We start from the raw sequence: 18007 nt of genomic DNA on the forward strand, positions 1-18007 counted from the left end.
TCTCAAATACTCTTAGTTTTTCTTAAAAGCATTCGAGTTTTTCTCTGAACTCATAAGCTAGAGTCCTCTTCTCCGATTGTGCTTTGGCTGCAAGTATTCTGCTTTTCTTCCTGCTTACTTTTCTGCAACTGGTATGTCTCTTCTTTTTTAAATTCTGCCTCTCTCTTATGTGTTTATGCTTCAGTCTTCTCTTTGTTTATTTTACTGCTTTTTGCAAGTCTGTTTATTCCTGCTCATATATGAATCCCCATCCCTAAACCCTTTGTATGTTGAGTTATGGTTCAGAAAACATGACAACACTTGATATTGTTGTTCATGTATATGGACTGGACTCCCTGAGTCCTAAACTCTTTCAATTCTCATTCCCCTTTCCCTTTATGTGTATTTTGAGCCTAAGACTTTGGTCTGGAAGTGTCCTAATCACTGTCCAGACCATAGTCTGACCTTCAATAGGTCTGTGCTCTTCTTTGTTGGCTGAACAGGCCTGGTCAGGGGTGTGCCAGCCTATCCTATGGCTAGGCATGACCACCAGCCTGCCATGGCACTCCCTAATCCCTTCTTGCACTTACACTCATTCTTAGAAACTAAGTTCTGCCCCTCTCTTGTGAGCCTTGCCTTGGGACTCCATGAGCTCCCTCTGAACTTAGACACTTGAGGGCTGGCCCTTCCACACTGCACTATAACTCTTTCTAATTAATATCTTGGGTGTAAGCACTACTTGGAGTTCTTGAAACTCCTTGGATATCTGAAACACCCTAGATAAGAGAAGGATTTAAAAATATGGATCTCGGAAGTGGTTCAATCTCATATTGTTAGATACTAAGTCTGAATTAGGCTGCTCGGATGTAGATATAATTTCTGATGTATTTTTATTTCTGTCTTATTTTTCTGGTCTATAATAATTTGTATAAACTCGGGGATCTAGTGAAAAGGGGAGGGAATTTACTTTCATGCACAAAAGAGTAGAAACCATGCCTATAGGACTTTTACTGTTAATCTATGCAATCTCACAAGTAGAAACCATGCCTATATGATCTAACTTTCTGATTTTTGCAACTATGCATATAGATACCATGCCTATAAGAATTTGCATTTATAATGACATTAGGCAAACCGTTAGGTTTAATGATAAATCAGCATATAGATATCATATTTATAAGGCTGTTAACGTTTGAAAGGTATTAAAATCAGTAACTCATAGAGATCATGCATATAGGAACTTCAAATCAGAATTGTTTCACTCGTCTAAAATAGTACTGGCACTTTTTGCTAAAACAAGCGACTTTCTGCACGTTTTCTGAACCCTTAAAACTTTTCTTGCAACCAAATCAGTGCATATTTTCTGAAAACTTACTGCTTTCCTGATAATTTGACAAACATTTTTTCAAATCAATCTGAATTCACTTCTTTATATTTATCTGATAAACCTTTTGAATCAGTCTGTAATTCAGTTCTTTTGTTAAAACTCAACAACTCTTTTTCTTAAACAAGTATGTTTTCTGAAACTCGCTTTAAACCATTTTCTTTGTATTAAGTCTGCAATCTTTTTCTGAAACTTATCTTATTCTGCAACTCCTTTACAATCAGTAGTTATGTCCCACACTTAAGGTAAAGTTGACTAATTAAAGTGGCTCAGTCTTTGACAACTGCATTCGAGTGAGCCTAATGCGGACTTCCTGTCTAAAAGTATGTGTTGAATCAGTCTGCTTATCGCTTAAATTTTTAAAGACCAAACTAGTACATGCAAGGTATGCTAAACTCTATGGCTTATCTGATTTAAGGAGGTTTACTTGAGCCTTACTTGCTTATCTGCCTCCATTTTTACTTGTATTATGTGTTTTAATTGACACCTTAGTATTTTGTCCTTTGAAACTCTCAAAAGGCCCCAAATCCCTTTCCCTTTAGGATTAGTAGTCCTAGATGCCTCCGAGACTGATAGGATTGGGACGGGTACTAGCATGCAATAAGTAACGAAACTTTCCGCGCTTTAATAACTTAACGGGGTGGGAAGAGTAGAATATGGATATGATAACCGGTGCGCTAATATCACGTGCGACCCCTCTTCTGAGGAGTGATTGCTGGATATTGCATTGAAGTGATCCATATTAATCATAAACCTAGGACCCCCTTCCCTTTATTTGCTTTCATCTCTTCTTGTAAAGCTATTCAAATCCTTTTTCATAAATTTCTGCCCTCTCTACTTGCCTTCAAAAAATTTCAACCTAATTGCAATGTTGTATGCAAGTCCTTATTTGAGTCTTGATTGTTTACTTGTAAAGTCATAATTGTAACATGGCCGGGACCACACTAGTAGATCTTGAGGGGTGCCTAACACCTTCCCCTCAAGATAATTTCTAGCCCTTACCCAACCTCTAGTTCTTCATCTCAATTCTTTTCTTAAAAGTGTCCTAATGCACTATAATCATTAGGTGGCGACTCTTCAACTTCTAAGACCCAATTCTCGAAAGGGAATAGAGTTGTCCTCCCAATGTCGTATACCCGATTTCGACTCGTAGAAAAAAGGGGCGTCGACAAGGAACACCACTCTTGACATATCATCATCGTTCGCACCGAGCATCAGGCCCAGCTAATTCACGTCTTGCACCTGACCCTGCTCCTACTGCGGACTTGTCTATTCCTAGTACACCGATTGCACTTTAGAAAGGTATACGAACTACCCTTAATCATAATCGCCATTATGTCGGTTTAAGTTATCATTATTTGTTATCACCCTATTATGCTTTTATATCTTCTTTGTCCTCTGTTTCCATCCCTAAGTCTATAGGTGAAGCATTGTCTCATCTAGGATAGCGATAGGCTATAACTGACGAGATGTCTGCTTTACATACGAGTGGTACTTGGGAGCTCGTTCCTCTTCCTTTAGGTAAATCTAATGTTGGTTGTCGCTGGGTATATGCAGTCAAGGTTGGTTCGGATGGCAAGATTGATCGCCTCTAGGCCCGTCTTATTGCCAAGGGATATACTCAGATATTTAGGCTTGATTACAATGATATCTTCTCTCCCGTGGCTAAGGTAGCATCAGTCCGCCTTTTTCTATCCATGGCTGTTGTTTGCCATTAGCCTCTCTATCAACTGGACATTAAGAATGCCTTTTTACACGGTGACTTTGAGGATAAAGTTTATATGGAGCAACCACCTAGGTTTGTTGCTCAGGAGGAGTCTCGTGACCTTGTATGTCACTTGTGCCGGTCACTTTATGGTCTAAAACAGTCTCCTCGAGCCTGGTTTGGTAATTTCAGCACAGTTATCCAGGAGTTTGGCATGAGACTTTGAGTCTTTGTATTTATCTGATGGTCTATGTTGATGATATTGTTATTACCGGCAATGATCAGGATGATATTACTAAATTGAAGCAACATCTCTCTTAACACTTTTAGACTAAGGACCTGGGAAAACTAAAGTATTTCTGGGTATTGAGGTCGCTCAGTCTAGCTCAGGTATTGTTATCTCACAACGGAAATATGCCTTAGATATTCTTGAGGAGACATGAATGATAGGTTGTAGACATGTTGACACTCCGATGGATCCGAATTCTAAACTTCTACCAGGATAAGGGGAGCCTCTTAACGATCCTACAAGATATAGGCGGTTGGTTGGTAAATTAAATTACTTTGCAGTGACAAGACCGAACATTTCCTTTCATGTGAGTGTTGTGAGTCAGTTTATGGATTCTTCGTGTGATAGTCATTGAGATGCAGTTGTTCGCATTCTTCGGTATATAAAATCAGCTCCAGACAAATGTTTATTGTTTGATGATCGAGGCCATGAGCAGATAGTTGGATACTCAGATGCTATTGGGCAGGATCACCTTCTGATAGACGTTCTACGTCTGGATATTATGTCTTAGTAGGAGGAAATTTGGTGTCTTGGAAGAGCAAGAAACAGAATGTGGTTGCTTGGTCTAGTGCAGAAGCAGAATACCGAGCAATGGCTATGGTGACATGTGAGCTAATTTGGATCAAATAGTTGCTCAAGGAGTTGAAATTTGGTAAGATTAGTCAGATGGGACTTGTGTGTGATAATCAAGCTGCTCTTCATATTGCGTCAAATACAGTGTTCCACGAGAGAATTAAACACGTTGAGATTGACTGTCACTTTGTCAGAGAAAAGATACTCTCGGGAGATATTGTTACAAAGTTTGTGAAGTCGAATGATAAGCTTGCAGATATTTTCACCAAGTCCCTTACTGGTCCTTGTATTAACTACATATGTAACAAGTTCAGTACATATAATTTATATGCACCAGCTTGAGAGATAGAGTGTTAGAATAGTTATGTAAATAGTAGTAAATAACACTAATCCCATATGTATTATGAGCACATGTTATGTATATATATATACATATATATAGGGCTAATTGTATCATGTTTAACATATGAGAATAATATCAATAATATTTTCTCCCGTGCTTTTTCACAAGTTCTATGAACCCCAAATCCTCTTTCCTCTCTAGGTTTAGTGATGGTATCCCAACCAATTAGGTGCAACTGCTCACCTGGGTAGGTAGCTTAATATATTGTATAATATGACTTGGGATGCAACCAAGAGATAATTTGGCAAGAGTGGTTCTCCCAGCCATATTCATGAATGGGGTTTTCCAGCCTGCCAATTTGGTGTGCATATTGCCTATGATGAATTGAAAGTCCCTATTGGTAGGACTTTTGTGGAATATAGGGAGTCCCAGATATTTGCCAAAGGATTTGCTGACCTTAATGTCTATTGCCCCAACTAACCTAGCTACAATATCCTATGGGCAGTTTGAAGAGAAAGACAACTTTGGACTTGAGGGTATTCACCCTTTGACCTGATTTACAACTGAACTGATGCAGGGTATTTATGATGGTATCACAGTTCTTTGTATTTGCTCTTGTAAATATGGTTAAGTCATCAGCAAAGAAAATATGGGAAATTTTAGGCCTAGAGTGACTGATTTTGATTGGGAACCAGCTTCCATTGCTAATTTTAGCCTCAATGATTCTAGACAGTTTCGCCATGCACATGATAAAGATGTAGGGAGACATAAGATCTCCCTGCGTAGTGCCTCTACTAGGGTGGAAAAAGGCAGTTCTACCCCTATTTACCAGAACAAAGATAGAGTTATTAGAGATGCATGACATAATTAGTTTAGTCATGTTATTAGAGAAGTCAAAGGACACAAGGGTATCTCTAATAAATGACCATTCCAGCCTATCAAAAGCCTTTTCTAAGTTAATTTTGAGGATCGTATTAGCATTTTTCCCTTTTATCCTACTGCAGTGACTGATATATTTCTGGACTATGAGGGCATTGTCACTAGCTTTCTTGTTAGACAGGAAACTGGCTTAACTAGGCCCAATGATGGATGGGGGGATTGGCTTTATTCTATTGACAATGATTTTAGTAATTAGCTTGTACATTGTGTTGCACAAACCAATTGGTCTGAAGTTCTTAAGAATTATGGCATTAGTATGCTTGGGAATCAGACAAAGATATGTACTATTCACATTGGGATTCATTTCAAAACTCTGGAAAGTTTGGTTGCAGAATTGAGTGATCTTGTTTTCCAAAATATTCCAGAATCTTTAATAGAAAAGAGGGTGGAGGCTATGAGGCCCAAGAGCCTTTGTTGGCTTGAAAGAGAACATAGCATTCTTGATCTCACTAGTTCTTAGTGGAGCATTTAAACTAGCCTGGTCCCTACTGGGTAGGATGTGGATGTTGTATGTTGTGCTCTGCCCTGGGTTGGGAGAGGAGTGGTGGTCAGTGGTATAGAGATTATTATAGAATTGGTAGATTGTATCCTCAATTTCTTGTTGGTTCTCTATCCAGTTTCCAACATCATCTTGAAGTACAATAATCATGTTTCTTCTTCTCCTATTGAGAGTTGAGGTTATGGAAGAATCTAGTGTTGACATCCCCTTCCATAAGCCAGTTGATCTAGACTTAGTCCTCTAGAAAATATCTTCACTATTCAAGATAGAGGAGTATTCATCCAGAAGCTCACCCTCTAACTTTTATAGGAAGTTGCTAAAAGAGTATGCTCTAGATTTTTGGATGCCCCCCCAACCTGTTCAGGATATGCTTTTTCCTATGAAAAATATTACCAAAGACATTCTTGTTCTAGGTGGAAACTTGCACTTGAAAATTGGCATTCTCTCTCTAAACTAAAGCTCCCAGCATAATATATAGATTGTGTGATGCAATTATAAATTTATTACATATTAGTCGGTAATTTTTACAAATTAGATTTGATAATTGTTTTAAAGATTTAGGAATTAATAGCCTATAAGAGAAGAAATTATAAATGATTATTTGTAAGAAGATAATTGATCCAAAGAAGGATGTAGATAATTTGCTTTAGTGTGAAAATAGAAGAAGATAATTTGGAAATTTATAAGACATTACACAAAGATAAAAATAAAAAACAAGAAAAGTCAATAAAGAATTTGAAAAGTTACAATATGATTTATGTATATGATATCTTTAAATTTAAAAGAATGGTAAAAACAAGAAACAAAAATGAAAAAAAAAGGTAAATCAATAAGGGATAATTTGAAAAATATAAATTTATAGTTAGGATAGTTTTATCTTGAATAAATTAATTTATAGCTTCTGCTTTTTGGAGGAAGCTAGAATTTTCTGCCTATTCCCAAAAGCAGAAAAACTGCTTCTGCTGCTGGCCAAAAGTACTTCTTCGTCTTGGCCAAATAGCTTAAATTAAAAATAAAAAAATTCTTTTTGGGAGAAAAAAAGTACTTTTGGCCTCCCATAAGCTTGACCAAACAGACTCTTAGATTGTTTAATGACGAAAATATACTTAAAAGAAAGTACTTTTTGTATTGCAATTATCCTTTCTTTATTAATCATCACATAATATTTTTATTATTATTAATTATCACATAAATCGTCCATGCATTATAATTTCCGCATAATTAGTAGGCGTTTGGACATAAGAAAATTTTAAAAAATGGTGAAATTTTTTTCCAAGTGAAAATGATATTTGAAATTTAGAGTTGTGTTTAGACATAAATTTAAGTTTGGGTTGTTTTTGAAGTTTTGTGAGTGATTTGAGTGAAAATTTTGAAAAATAGCTTTTTGGATTTCAAATTTTCGAAAATTTTCAAAATGCATCTTCAAGCGAAAATTGAAAATTTTATTAACAAACGCCGATTTCGAAAAAAAGTGAATTTTTTTTGGAAAAAAGGAAAAAACAAAACTTATGTGCAAACGGGAGTATCTCCGCATATAGTTTCTTAAAGCAAAAAGCAGTCTCAGTTTGATCTTTTTTTTAGGGTCGAAATACACATATAATAATGAATAAACAAAAACCGAACAAGCCATTTAAATCTATTTTTAAAGCAAAAAATAAGAAGTAAAAATGAGGAAGTATCAAATATCAATCGATAAAGCATCTTGACCAAAGTAGAAGAAAAAAAAAAGAAGCTATTTAAAGCGTAAATTGCCCACTTCGGCACAATTTAACATTTTGAATTGATTAAGTGCGTAAGCTCCCATTAGAAACCCAGTGCGCGCGCGCCTGCTATGCTTTGCTTTCCCAAAATTTTCAAAATCAGTCCATATATGCAAATTAACAAGTGAACTGCAGTGGCATTAACTGCCGCGGCAATTTGAAGATTTGAGAAGATTAGAACATGGATTCAGTATCTACTCCTGGTTGGAATGTGGATCGTCCTTTTCTCACTGGCCAATTTTATCAGGTACTCACCCATTTTCTATTAATTTTACTAAATTCTTTACTTTTTATTGCAATTTTCTGAAAATGTGTACAGGAGATAAAGGCTACACCTGGAACTGCTGAATTCAAGGGTTTTTCTATAGACTCAAGGTATCTTTAATTGTCCTTGGCTTTATGATTTCATATAATTTAGGCATTTTTGTGAATGTGTTTTAGCATGGTGTTTTTGATTTGCTATTCTAAAACCAAACTGGTGACTCCTATTTGGTAGGTCTCCTACTTACTTTCTGTTTCTGTTTGGAAATTTTTGTTCAGTTTTGGGACGGATAATGCGATAGGTACCTACCATGCTACCATTCAGGTATTGCTCTTTTGATGCAATTGGAGGTTCATCGTCCATATTATTAGAATTGTTGTTATTATTGTTATTACTTGTTAGTACCATCAGTTATTGTTCTTATTGACTATGTTGCTCAGACTCGGGGGTACCTGTGTGCGCGTCTAGAGGTTGGATTCTTCATCGCATAAATTTTAGGATTTTTGGGGTGTGGGTCCGAGTGGATACAAGTGTTGGGATACGACCAATAAATGTGTATTACAAAATATATAAGTACATATTTCGATTAACTAAGCTATTGAACTAAAACTAATAAAATTTAAATCTCTATGAACGCCTAGTAATGTTTTATAAGTAAGATATATCGTGTAATAGCAAAGCGTTCTCCTACTTTATATAACTATTTATATATGACACGAACCCAAAATCAAACCAAATACCCAGTCAACCTAGACTTCTTTGTCATAGATGTAGTTAAAACACAAAGGTAAGTTGACCAGATCGGCAAGAAGGAACATATAAGCTCGGATAATAAGTTTTAACAAGACTGTAATAGTCAACAATCAACATGCTTAATGTGTCATGTACTTCTCTTGTACATGCCAATAATTGGTTCACGTCCTTCTCTTTTTGTTTACAACCAATTTGTTTGGAATTTAGTTCCGTGTGAACTTTTGCATTGTTTTATTTAAGTACTAATTTTTAAAGGTTAGGGGGAACAGAAACTATGATGTTGTGGCTCATCTAGAAGTTTTTTCTTGTTAATATGTTATGTCATATATGGACTTGATGATCTTGGTTTCTAGTTCGGTCAGGGTCAGTCATTTATTAAAATTTTGTCGAAATATGTAGGAATTAATTGTTGTTGATGATCTTCTATCCACATTGGTTGGAATTGAAGGACGCTATATTTCTATTAAGAAAGTCCGAGGGAAGGAGGATGCCATAACTTTCCAGGTTGATGCATCTATGGATTTAGCTCTTCAGGTACATAATTTTGTTTTTCATTCAAGTTCTTTGTTTCCATCTTGAATCTGTTCATAGGCAAAAGAACTCTCGTAGTTGATTGGTACGAAATCACGATCTAGATTGTTGTGTTATATCTAGTTTAGTTTTGAGGGTGTGGACCAGATCTATTGGAGAATCCTTGCGAAAATTTAACAGAATAGGATACTTTAGGAGAATGTGAAGAATGAAGATTTGGAGACTCTTAACCTTCTGTCAACATCAGATGTCTATTTCCATGGACGAAATAAAGAAATTGATGAAGTGGCCTTGAGCATAATTTTATCAGAACATAATAGCAGAAATAGGTTAATTAATGTTTCGAAGATGTGGCTTTAGTGGAAGGGGTGGTTCTGAAGATTGGATATTGCAGGGCATTATTCTGCAGTGAACCAATATTTTTGGAGTAGGCTGACAGGTTTAGCATTTAGATTAAGTTAGGAAATGACGTTGCTCGCATGTATTCTCTAAAACGCATAACATTAAAGAACATAAAGTAGAAACACAGGAGTTGGGTAGATACCTACCAAAAAAAAGGAGAGGAGTTGGGATAAAATGAGACATTTAATTCCTGAAATGTCTTAAAGTTAATTAGGCCAAGTATGTTACATTGTCAAACTTAAGCTATTGTCTTTTGATTGAATTATTCGCATGTGTGTAAGTGCAGCTTATGTTCTTCATAAAAGAAGTCCAACATATTTCATCCAGTAGTTGCATGTGTTAATGAGAAGTGAAAGAATGTAAGCTCTTACTCCGTCCATGTTAAAATGCTGGTTAGTAAGCAGGCACTAAGCGTCTAACTGAACCACAAGAAAGTAGCGGAGAATATTAAAAGAGAAATGAAGCTAAATAAAGCAAAAACAGAATGTTAGCTTTCAGCAGTTCTCTAAATAGACAAATTTTCAATGCTTGAAATAGTTAATACTACATTCTTTACTTTGTTTGTTCTTCCTAGAAAATCCCAAAATGTTCGAGGATGTCGGCAATTTTTGGTGCAGGGAACTGTCAAGCCGGCTCTGCAACAAGTTTTTGTCTAGCAAAAAATACGGATTAGTGCAAGAAAGATGATTCTCTCTTGCTTTCTGGTCCTTTTCTCTTATTCAAAGCTGTAGGTTTAAGTGGTGGTTATTTAGCAAGCAAAAAAGTAAAAATGTTATGTTCGTGGTTAGCTGACAAATCACAGTGCAACACTTTGAAAGTCGAAGGAGAAAAATGAAGTAAATAAGTGTATTTGAATAAAATAACGAATTACTTTGAGGCCGAAATCTGAGAACAAGTGAAGACAATTTCCAAGTCTTATATTTTATAATGTGTTGAAATAATTTTGACTATTACTGCAGGAATTTGCAAAAAGACTGTTCCCGCTATGCGAAAGTTATATCTTGATTAACCAGTTTGTCGAGGCAAGGTCACAGTTCAAGACGGGCCTAGTCAATCATGCCTTTGCTGCTGCTCTAAGGGCACTCCTCCTTGTAAGTTTCTTATTTATGGATCTTTCTGGTGTTGCATGGGGTATTACACTTTTCTCCATCTGTTAATCCGGTATATTATTCATCTTATATATAAGCTCGTTTTGAGGTATATTAAATTATATATATGAGAAAATCACTTCTTGGAAGATGGTATCGTCTTCATCATTTGTTTACTCTTTTTGTGATAGATAAATTCAACTATATGAAGATTATGTCCTAGGAAGCTGAGACACCCGTCCACAACCTTTGATTTGGTTCAGCTGATTATTGCTAGTTTTTATAATTTTATTGGCCTATTGTATCATAGATTCCTGGTGGCATGAGTTGTTTCTGTAAATTTTCCTATGCTGGGCATACATGTGCAATGTAGAAGTGCCAATATTTGGTTGCTTTATTAGGCTGAAAACTAAGGAAAATGTTAGAGAAAGAAGTACTTTAAGGAAAACCAATAAAGGAGAGATAATCAGAGCGTGGAATATCTTTTCCAGGATTACCAAGCAATGGTGGCACAGCTTGAACATCAATTTCGCTTAGGAAGACTTTCTATACAAGGATTATGGTTTTACTGCCAGGTAACACTGTTTAATTTAGTTTAATTGCCTAAGCAGTCATTTACTTTGACTCGTCGTGTTTGTTGCTTAGTTAAGCTATTTCTTGCAGCCAATGATGGGTTCAATGCAAGCTCTGTCAGTGGTGGTGAAAAAGGCTGCAGTCAATGACTGTGTTGGTTCTGCAGTCCTTAACCTCTTGCAAAGCCAGGTATCGCGTCTAATTAATGTCATAACTTTAGGGGATCTATCGTCTGAGTTCCCCTAAAATTATGGAATTCTTTAGTAGTTCGTTAGTTAGTCTTTCTCGTTAGGGAAATCTTCTCTTTTTATGAAAAAGTGCATATTGTTTAATTTCAATTGAAAAAAGGACCAAGGATTTCATTCAGAATTCAAGTTATTTTGATATTGGGAAGTATACATAATCCAAAAAAAGTGGTTTTTCTTTGACCTTCTTTTTCCCAGTTATTCATGACTTGTATTGGCAAGAAAAACGGAACGCAGCAAAAAGTTTCAAGCATTCCATGATAGACACTATTTTGAGATATGTCAAATACAAACTACATATGTTCTATTTTAGGAGGATCTACATTTATTTCCAGACTAATTATTCCGTTTTAGGCAAAAGCAATGGCTGGTGATCATGTAGTGAGATCTTTGCTGGAAAAGATGTCACAATCAGCAAGCACTGCATATCTTGGGATATTAGAGAGGTATTTACTGTTGATGCCTCAATGATTTTTCAAGTTTGTTTAAGGTCTGGTTGACCCACTACTGACTGGGCATAGTTGCCTAATCAAATTTCTGGTTATGTAATCTGATAATCATCAATTTGTCATTACTTTTTTATGAAGTATAGAATGAAGTTGGTGAGACATAAATTGCTATAGTTAAAATCTCATTGCTTTCTATTTCTGCTATTTAATCTTGGTGGGTCCTCCGATAATATCTACTTTGGATATCACCTGATAGAGCTACTAGACATTGTAATAAGTAGTAACATATGTTTCCTTGAATAATGACTTTCAGTTTAAGTGGAAATGCACAAGTTTGTGTTTTTATATTTGTCCCATGATGAGAAGCAAGGAAAGTACTGGTTTTCTTGTTCCTTGTAGAGTAGCTATTAGGTTTTCATCGTAGTGCCTTTTGTACATATTAGGGTTTTCATCACTTCTCTCATATTCCACACTTGTATGCTCAACTTCCCCGTTTTTAAGGTGAATTGATATTGTTGCTCAATTTAGGTGGCTGTATGAAGGAGTGATTGATGATCCTTATGGTGAATTCTTTATTGCTGAGAACAAGTCTCTTCAGAAGGTACATCTTTGTAAGTAACTCCACTTTTTTACTTAGTTGCTGATATCTCGTTGATCTCTCTGTATTTCCCACAGGAGAGTCTTACTCAGGATTATGATGCCAAGTACTGGCAACAACGTTACAGCCTGAAGGATGACATTCCTAGTTTCCTTGCAAATGCAGCTGAAACAATTTTGATCACTGGAAAATATTTAAATGTCATGAGAGAGTGTGGACATAGTATTCAGGTTTTGACAAGATTTTATTGCTCGTTATATGTTTCACCCAATAAAGTTATTCCATATTTCTTTGCTCTACAAATCAATTAGTAATATTAGCAGGAGCTCTTGACCAAAATGAGTTGTTAGATCTCTGTGGCAGAAAAGTCAAAATTGACAAGTGTTGGCTCAAATCATCACTATTTGGAGTGCATCAAGTCTGCTTATGATTTTGCCAGTGGCGAGCTATTAAATCTTGTTAAAAACAAGGTGTGCTTGAAGCAAGAAAGTCATTCCTTCACAGTTTGTTTTCTATGTATCTTAATTCGTGAATGCAAGTGCTTTTATTTTATAAGAAACTCCTTACTGATTAAACCTTTCTTTTCTGTTGGTAGTATGATCTAATGGGAAAACTGCATTCAATCAAGCACTATCTTCTTCTTGATCAGGTATCAGCTAACGGTTAACAGATTATACATTTAAGCTTATGATAATTTCGGGAGTTGGGGTTGGATTGGGGAAAGTACCTGGTATGGAGTTCAACCGCTACATGCATGGAAATGCTGCATTAACTTTGTTTATTAACTCCTCATTCCCTTTGTATTTCATTCCGTAAAGAAGATATTTCTTGGGCTAGTAGCTGACATAAAAAAGGGTTGAAGGAAGAAGGCAAATATGAAACATTTTTAACCCTATGTTGGCCAAACAAGCATATCAGTCAGTTAAATACACAATTTCAAAGCTATTGCATGCTTAGGTTCTCCGCTCTCTAGGCCTGGTTTTGAGATTATTCTTTGGTTTCATTCTTTATTTTCTTTAGGTGTGCTCTCTGCAGATGGAGTTAAAAATAATTGTTGCCTCATTCTGTAGCCGGTTTTATATGTTTTAGGTTAGATGCATTCTGGCTACTAAGAACTTTGTCTTCGTACTCACTGCAATGGGTCATGCAGGGTGATTTCCTAGTTCACTTCATGGATACAGCTAAAGAGGAGCTCATGAAGAAGCCTGATGAGATCTCCGTGGAGAAGCTACAGGTTTTTTACATAGTTGTTTCTTTGGTTTTCTGCTTTCTGTAACATAGAGAAACCACTTGAAGCTCCCCAGTAACATGATATTCTTCTTTTCTTTCTTCTGAGTAGTCTCTTCTAGACCTTGCTTTGAGATCTACTGCAGCTGCCGTGGATCCTTGCCACGAGGACTTATTGTGTTGTGTGGTGAGTTGTTATTACCTTAGCTTGTTTAGCCTTCAAATATGGTAATAATCTGCAGGATTTATGTCAAATATGGTATTCTCCCAGGAGCGGACTACTTTATTGAAAAGGTTGAGTATGCTGAAAGATCTTGAAATCAGCCAGTCTGCTCCAGATAGCAATGATTTAGAGGAACCACTAAGCATTACTGGCTTGGAAACTTTTTCTTTGAATTACAAGGTTTGTATTCTAATGTCTCTCTTTCAACATTTTTGAAGAAATTATCCACCGTTGCACCCACCCAACAAAAAGGAAGAAAGAAAAAAGAAATGGTAAGAAAGCGCAGACATTGCTATAAGAAAGCAGTCTCTATGTCTTTTATATCGATCAGAGATCCAGATTGTAGTTGCTTCATGGTACTGGATTGTTGTTTAAAGGGCCCAATTTTAGGTTTGAAATGTAAAACATATCCAGATCTTGGCTGTTGTCCCCTTCCACTTCCTTCTTTGGGCAGTCAAAGAGTGCAAAAGAGAAACATAGTCATGTAAAATGAAAACAAACTAAAAATGCAAAGATGAAGAAAATAGGTAGGATTTAAGAACATGGCGTTAGGAAAGAAGAAAAAGACAACTACGAATTAAAAGTGTAAAAAGTGTTGGGACATATGAAATAAAAATACGTAGCAAGAAAGTAAGGGTGGACGCCAAATTATGAAGATGAAGAAATGAAGCAACTGAAATCTGAAGGTTCCAAAAGGAATTAAGGAAAAGACCTCCCTTTTTAGGAACCTGTCCACCAAGTCACCGCCAGCTACTTCCCCCGTTACAAGATCAGAGGGATCAATTGGCTTGAGAGGGGATATTATTATCCTGATCCAAGAGATAACATACCTGTTTATTAGTTTTGGTGTCTTTGACAACATATTAATAACTCCTTCGCCCTAACTATCTGGATAGACAAAACTAATATTCTGCAGATGCTCATCACTTTGATCCGGATAGCTAGAGAGAAATGCATGTATGATCATCCTTTTATATTCCCGTAAGGGAGAGAGAGAGATACTGCTTTAACACTGGATTGAAAGGAAGTCTTAGCTAAAAGTTTGTTTTAACAAAGAACGGGCTCCGACCAGCTGTAATTTTGTTTATTAGCATTCAGCTGGACTAAGTCACGGAGGGCAGCAATATCTGCATTGATTTCATGCTACTGTGGCTTTATCGGGTAACTCTATAAGAACAATCACCATAATCCCACAACCAACAGTAGTCTGTCGGCTTCTGGTGGGAGGCACTAGCATTGCCTCCACCATGTCTTGATCTTATGCTTTCTTGTTTCCTTTATGCTTACTCTTTTATCTCTTCTCTGTTTTGCATCATATTTCTGTTTTTTTTTACCAGCCTACATCATCTCCTTGAACATGTTTGCTTGTAGGCTAACATTTTGTATCTCCCCTAAAAGATCCTACTCCAAAGTCCCATTGGCAATTTCCAACCTTAAGGCTTAAGCATGCTATTTTCATATGGTCTGCTTTTCTTAGTTTTTTTTTTTTTTTTTTTTTTTTTTTTGACTTTAATTGCATTTGTTCTTTGCCTTTAAAATTTTCCTACTGAACTGCAGTTTGGGTATTTTCAATACTTGTATTTAGTTGTACGAGAAATAGTCTGCGACAATTTGGTTGTTCAATAGCTGGCCAATCTCCAAAAAGTAATTAGCTGGAAATTTCATTTTTACTTTAAGCTAAGTTAAGAAAGTGGAATGGGAATAAAGTACTCAATTCTCCCTCCTTTACATGAGTTCACATTGTCCTATACCTGGTATATTTGTTTAATTTATCAGTCTTAGGTTTTCTTTATAGTTGTGTCCAATGATGTTAATGTGTTCATCACTTCATTCAGTGCTACCTAGCAACAAGCATATTTAGCTTATGCCGAGGGAGTGCATCTTCTTCTGTTATCTTCTTTATCTGTTTTGGGCTTTTGGCAAGAATGACAATTTTAGCTGTAGCATGAGTAAAAAAGGTCCGTAATAAAAAATAAAAAGCTCTTTTAAAAGGTCATGGTGTCATTTCTGCTGGATAATTGTATTATCATCTCCTGATCCTGGTTCCATTTTAATGAGTTTCAGGTTCAATGGCCGTTATCTCTTGTAATATCTCGGAAAGCCTTGACGAAATACCAGTTGATTTTCAGATTTTTGTTTCACTGTAAGCACGTTGATAGGCAACTCTCCGGGGCATGGCAAGTACATCAGGTATGAGATTTCAGTTTCTTTTTTGATAGTAGTCAAATAGCTTCTCTTTTCCTTTCACTTCTGATAGATTTACTCATTTGCTTATTTTGTTTTTTATAGGGTCTCCGGAAACTTGACATGCAAGGGACTACAGTTTCTGTATCATCTTTGTTGTGTCGTAATATGCTAAAGTTCATCAATAGCCTCTTACACTATTTGACATTTGAGGCAAGTTTCACCCCTCCGCAGGAAACTCCAGTTATCGTATTATCTTTGTTGTGTCTACCTGCCTTGGTTACATTAATCTCTTCTTGAATGCTTTGAATTTCTAGTTGTTTTCGTTATCCTTTGTTATTTTAATTTCATGTTGTATACTTTGGTTTCCCAGTTTTTCTCATTGTTCTTTTCATCACTGTCACCACAGTGCTATTAATGTATCCTTTTTCTCCATTGCTATTCGTTTTCATTTATCATTGCTATAGTGGGCATGAGCTTTACTACATCTATCAAACTGGTGAAGACTAGTGGACTGAAACTTCTGATATGTATACGTAGTCACATTGAACTAATAGTTTGTTGTATCTTCAGGTTCTTGAACCTAACTGGCATGTAATGCTCAATAGACTTCAAACAGCAAAAAGCATTGACGAGGTAAAAGGATTATGCCAAATTCTTGCTCATGTACAAATGAACCTTGTGTGTAAACACATTTATAGGACAGTCCTGCTGGTATGCTGCGTTTTGTTTATACTTTAGTGTATCTCATTAGTTCTTTGATTCATCTTTGGGGCAGGTTATTCAATACCATGACTTTTTTCTTGATAAGTGTTTGAAAGAATGTTTGCTACTTTCACCAGCCCTTCTCAAGGTTAGTTATGATTTTTAATTCTGGTTATTGGTGGCCTTTAGTTAAGTCTTTCAAAGTGTTAGAGATTGATGACGACTAGCCTTTCTGCAATGTTCAAGAAGAACCTGTTAGTGGACACATTTCAATAGCAACTGCTACAATACGTTTTAGGTTTCGACTCTGATAATATATTTGTTGTTATTTATTTGTTTGCTGAAGTTCCTTTTCTTTTGGGTCGAATTTGGTATTTTGTTGTTCTACCTATTTTTCCTTTCCTGATTTCTCATTAATGTTTCTCTAAATGCAGAAGGTGGAGAGGTTGAAATTGATATGTCTGCAATATGCAGCTGCAACCCAACGGCTGATTACCTCCTCGTTGGATACTGCTGATACTAACATGTTGTCCGATGATTCTCCCAGTATAGAAAAATTTAAGAACCTGAAACTAAGGACCCCATCTCAGATGCTGAGATTAGCTCCTGAAAACATCACAGTATTTGAATCCGTTCTGTATGTTACAATGAAATGATACTTCTGGTTTTGATCTCTCTGTTTCTGTGTCTCATAGTTTACTTATCATTTGCAGGAAATTTGAGAGGGAATTTTCCTCTGAGCTTCATAGCCTTGGACCGATATTAAGCAGTGGCTCTCGGGCAGAACCGTACTTGACTCATCTTGCACAGTGGATCCTTGGTGTGGGAAAAGACCAGTAAGCTGATTGTATTTGTTGTCAACAAACTTAATTTTAAAATTGCAGTTTTAGTAATCTTTATATTTATTTATGTTTGTTAAGCTCCTGGTCGATTCCCTTCCAGATCATTTTCTCTTTAAACTCGGTTGAGCTTGCATAGTGTGTGTTTATTGTGAAATCAAAATCAAGCTTCTGAGGCCTATTTCCCTTTTTCCTTAATCTCTTCACTGCTCTTTTGTCTCATCAGCACCACTGTGAGGCTCTTTTGAGAGATTGCTCCCAAATATACATGCAAGTACACGTGGTCGCACAAGTAATATAATGTAAATCAAGTATAGTTCCTAACCTTGGGGTCGGTTGAATGTTGTTAACTAAACTAAAACTTTGAACTGAAGAAATGTGAAAAAATGCTCAAGAAGTATAAATTGGTCTTTGTAATTAAAAAATGTTAATTTCGAACTGTTGGCGACAATGGACA

At 36.2% G+C, this 18007-nt stretch overlaps 1 protein-coding gene across 1 annotated transcript; it reads left to right on the plus strand.

Annotated features, from left to right (window-relative positions):
* The first annotated feature begins 7445 nt into the window (after window positions 1-7445).
* Window positions 7446-17731, plus strand: LOC104228695 (gamma-tubulin complex component 2). Its single transcript, XM_009781219.2, has 21 exons — window positions 7446-7718; window positions 7791-7846; window positions 8012-8057; window positions 8886-9020; window positions 10379-10510; window positions 10999-11082; window positions 11171-11269; window positions 11680-11771; window positions 12303-12375; window positions 12450-12602; window positions 12723-12842; window positions 12968-13021; window positions 13523-13606; window positions 13712-13786; window positions 13871-14002; window positions 15887-16012; window positions 16112-16219; window positions 16580-16642; window positions 16785-16859; window positions 17146-17348; window positions 17425-17731. Exons 1-21 carry the CDS (start codon window positions 7653-7655, stop codon window positions 17549-17551), a joined length of 2103 nt encoding a protein of 700 aa, XP_009779521.1. The 5' UTR covers window positions 7446-7652; the 3' UTR covers window positions 17552-17731.
* Window positions 17732-18007: the final 276 nt, after the last annotated feature.

This window comes from Nicotiana sylvestris, chromosome 3 (assembly GCF_000393655.2).
Source record: "Nicotiana sylvestris chromosome 3, ASM39365v2, whole genome shotgun sequence".
Classification (NCBI taxonomy): domain Eukaryota; kingdom Viridiplantae; phylum Streptophyta; class Magnoliopsida; order Solanales; family Solanaceae; genus Nicotiana; species Nicotiana sylvestris.

What these genes read in the sequence shown, in the direction of transcription:
- LOC104228695 (XM_009781219.2), top strand. Translation starts at nt 7,653, where the DNA reads ATGGATTCAGTATCTACTCCTGGTTGGAATGTGGATCGTCCTTTTCTC. An exon ending in GGGCATGGCAAGTACATCAG is followed by an intron (nt 16,013 to 16,111) that starts GTATGAGATTTC and finishes TGTTTTTTATAG; the next exon opens with GGTCTCCGGAAACTTGACAT. An exon ending in ACAGTATTTGAATCCGTTCT is followed by an intron (nt 17,349 to 17,424) that starts GTATGTTACAAT and finishes TATCATTTGCAG; the next exon opens with GAAATTTGAGAGGGAATTTT.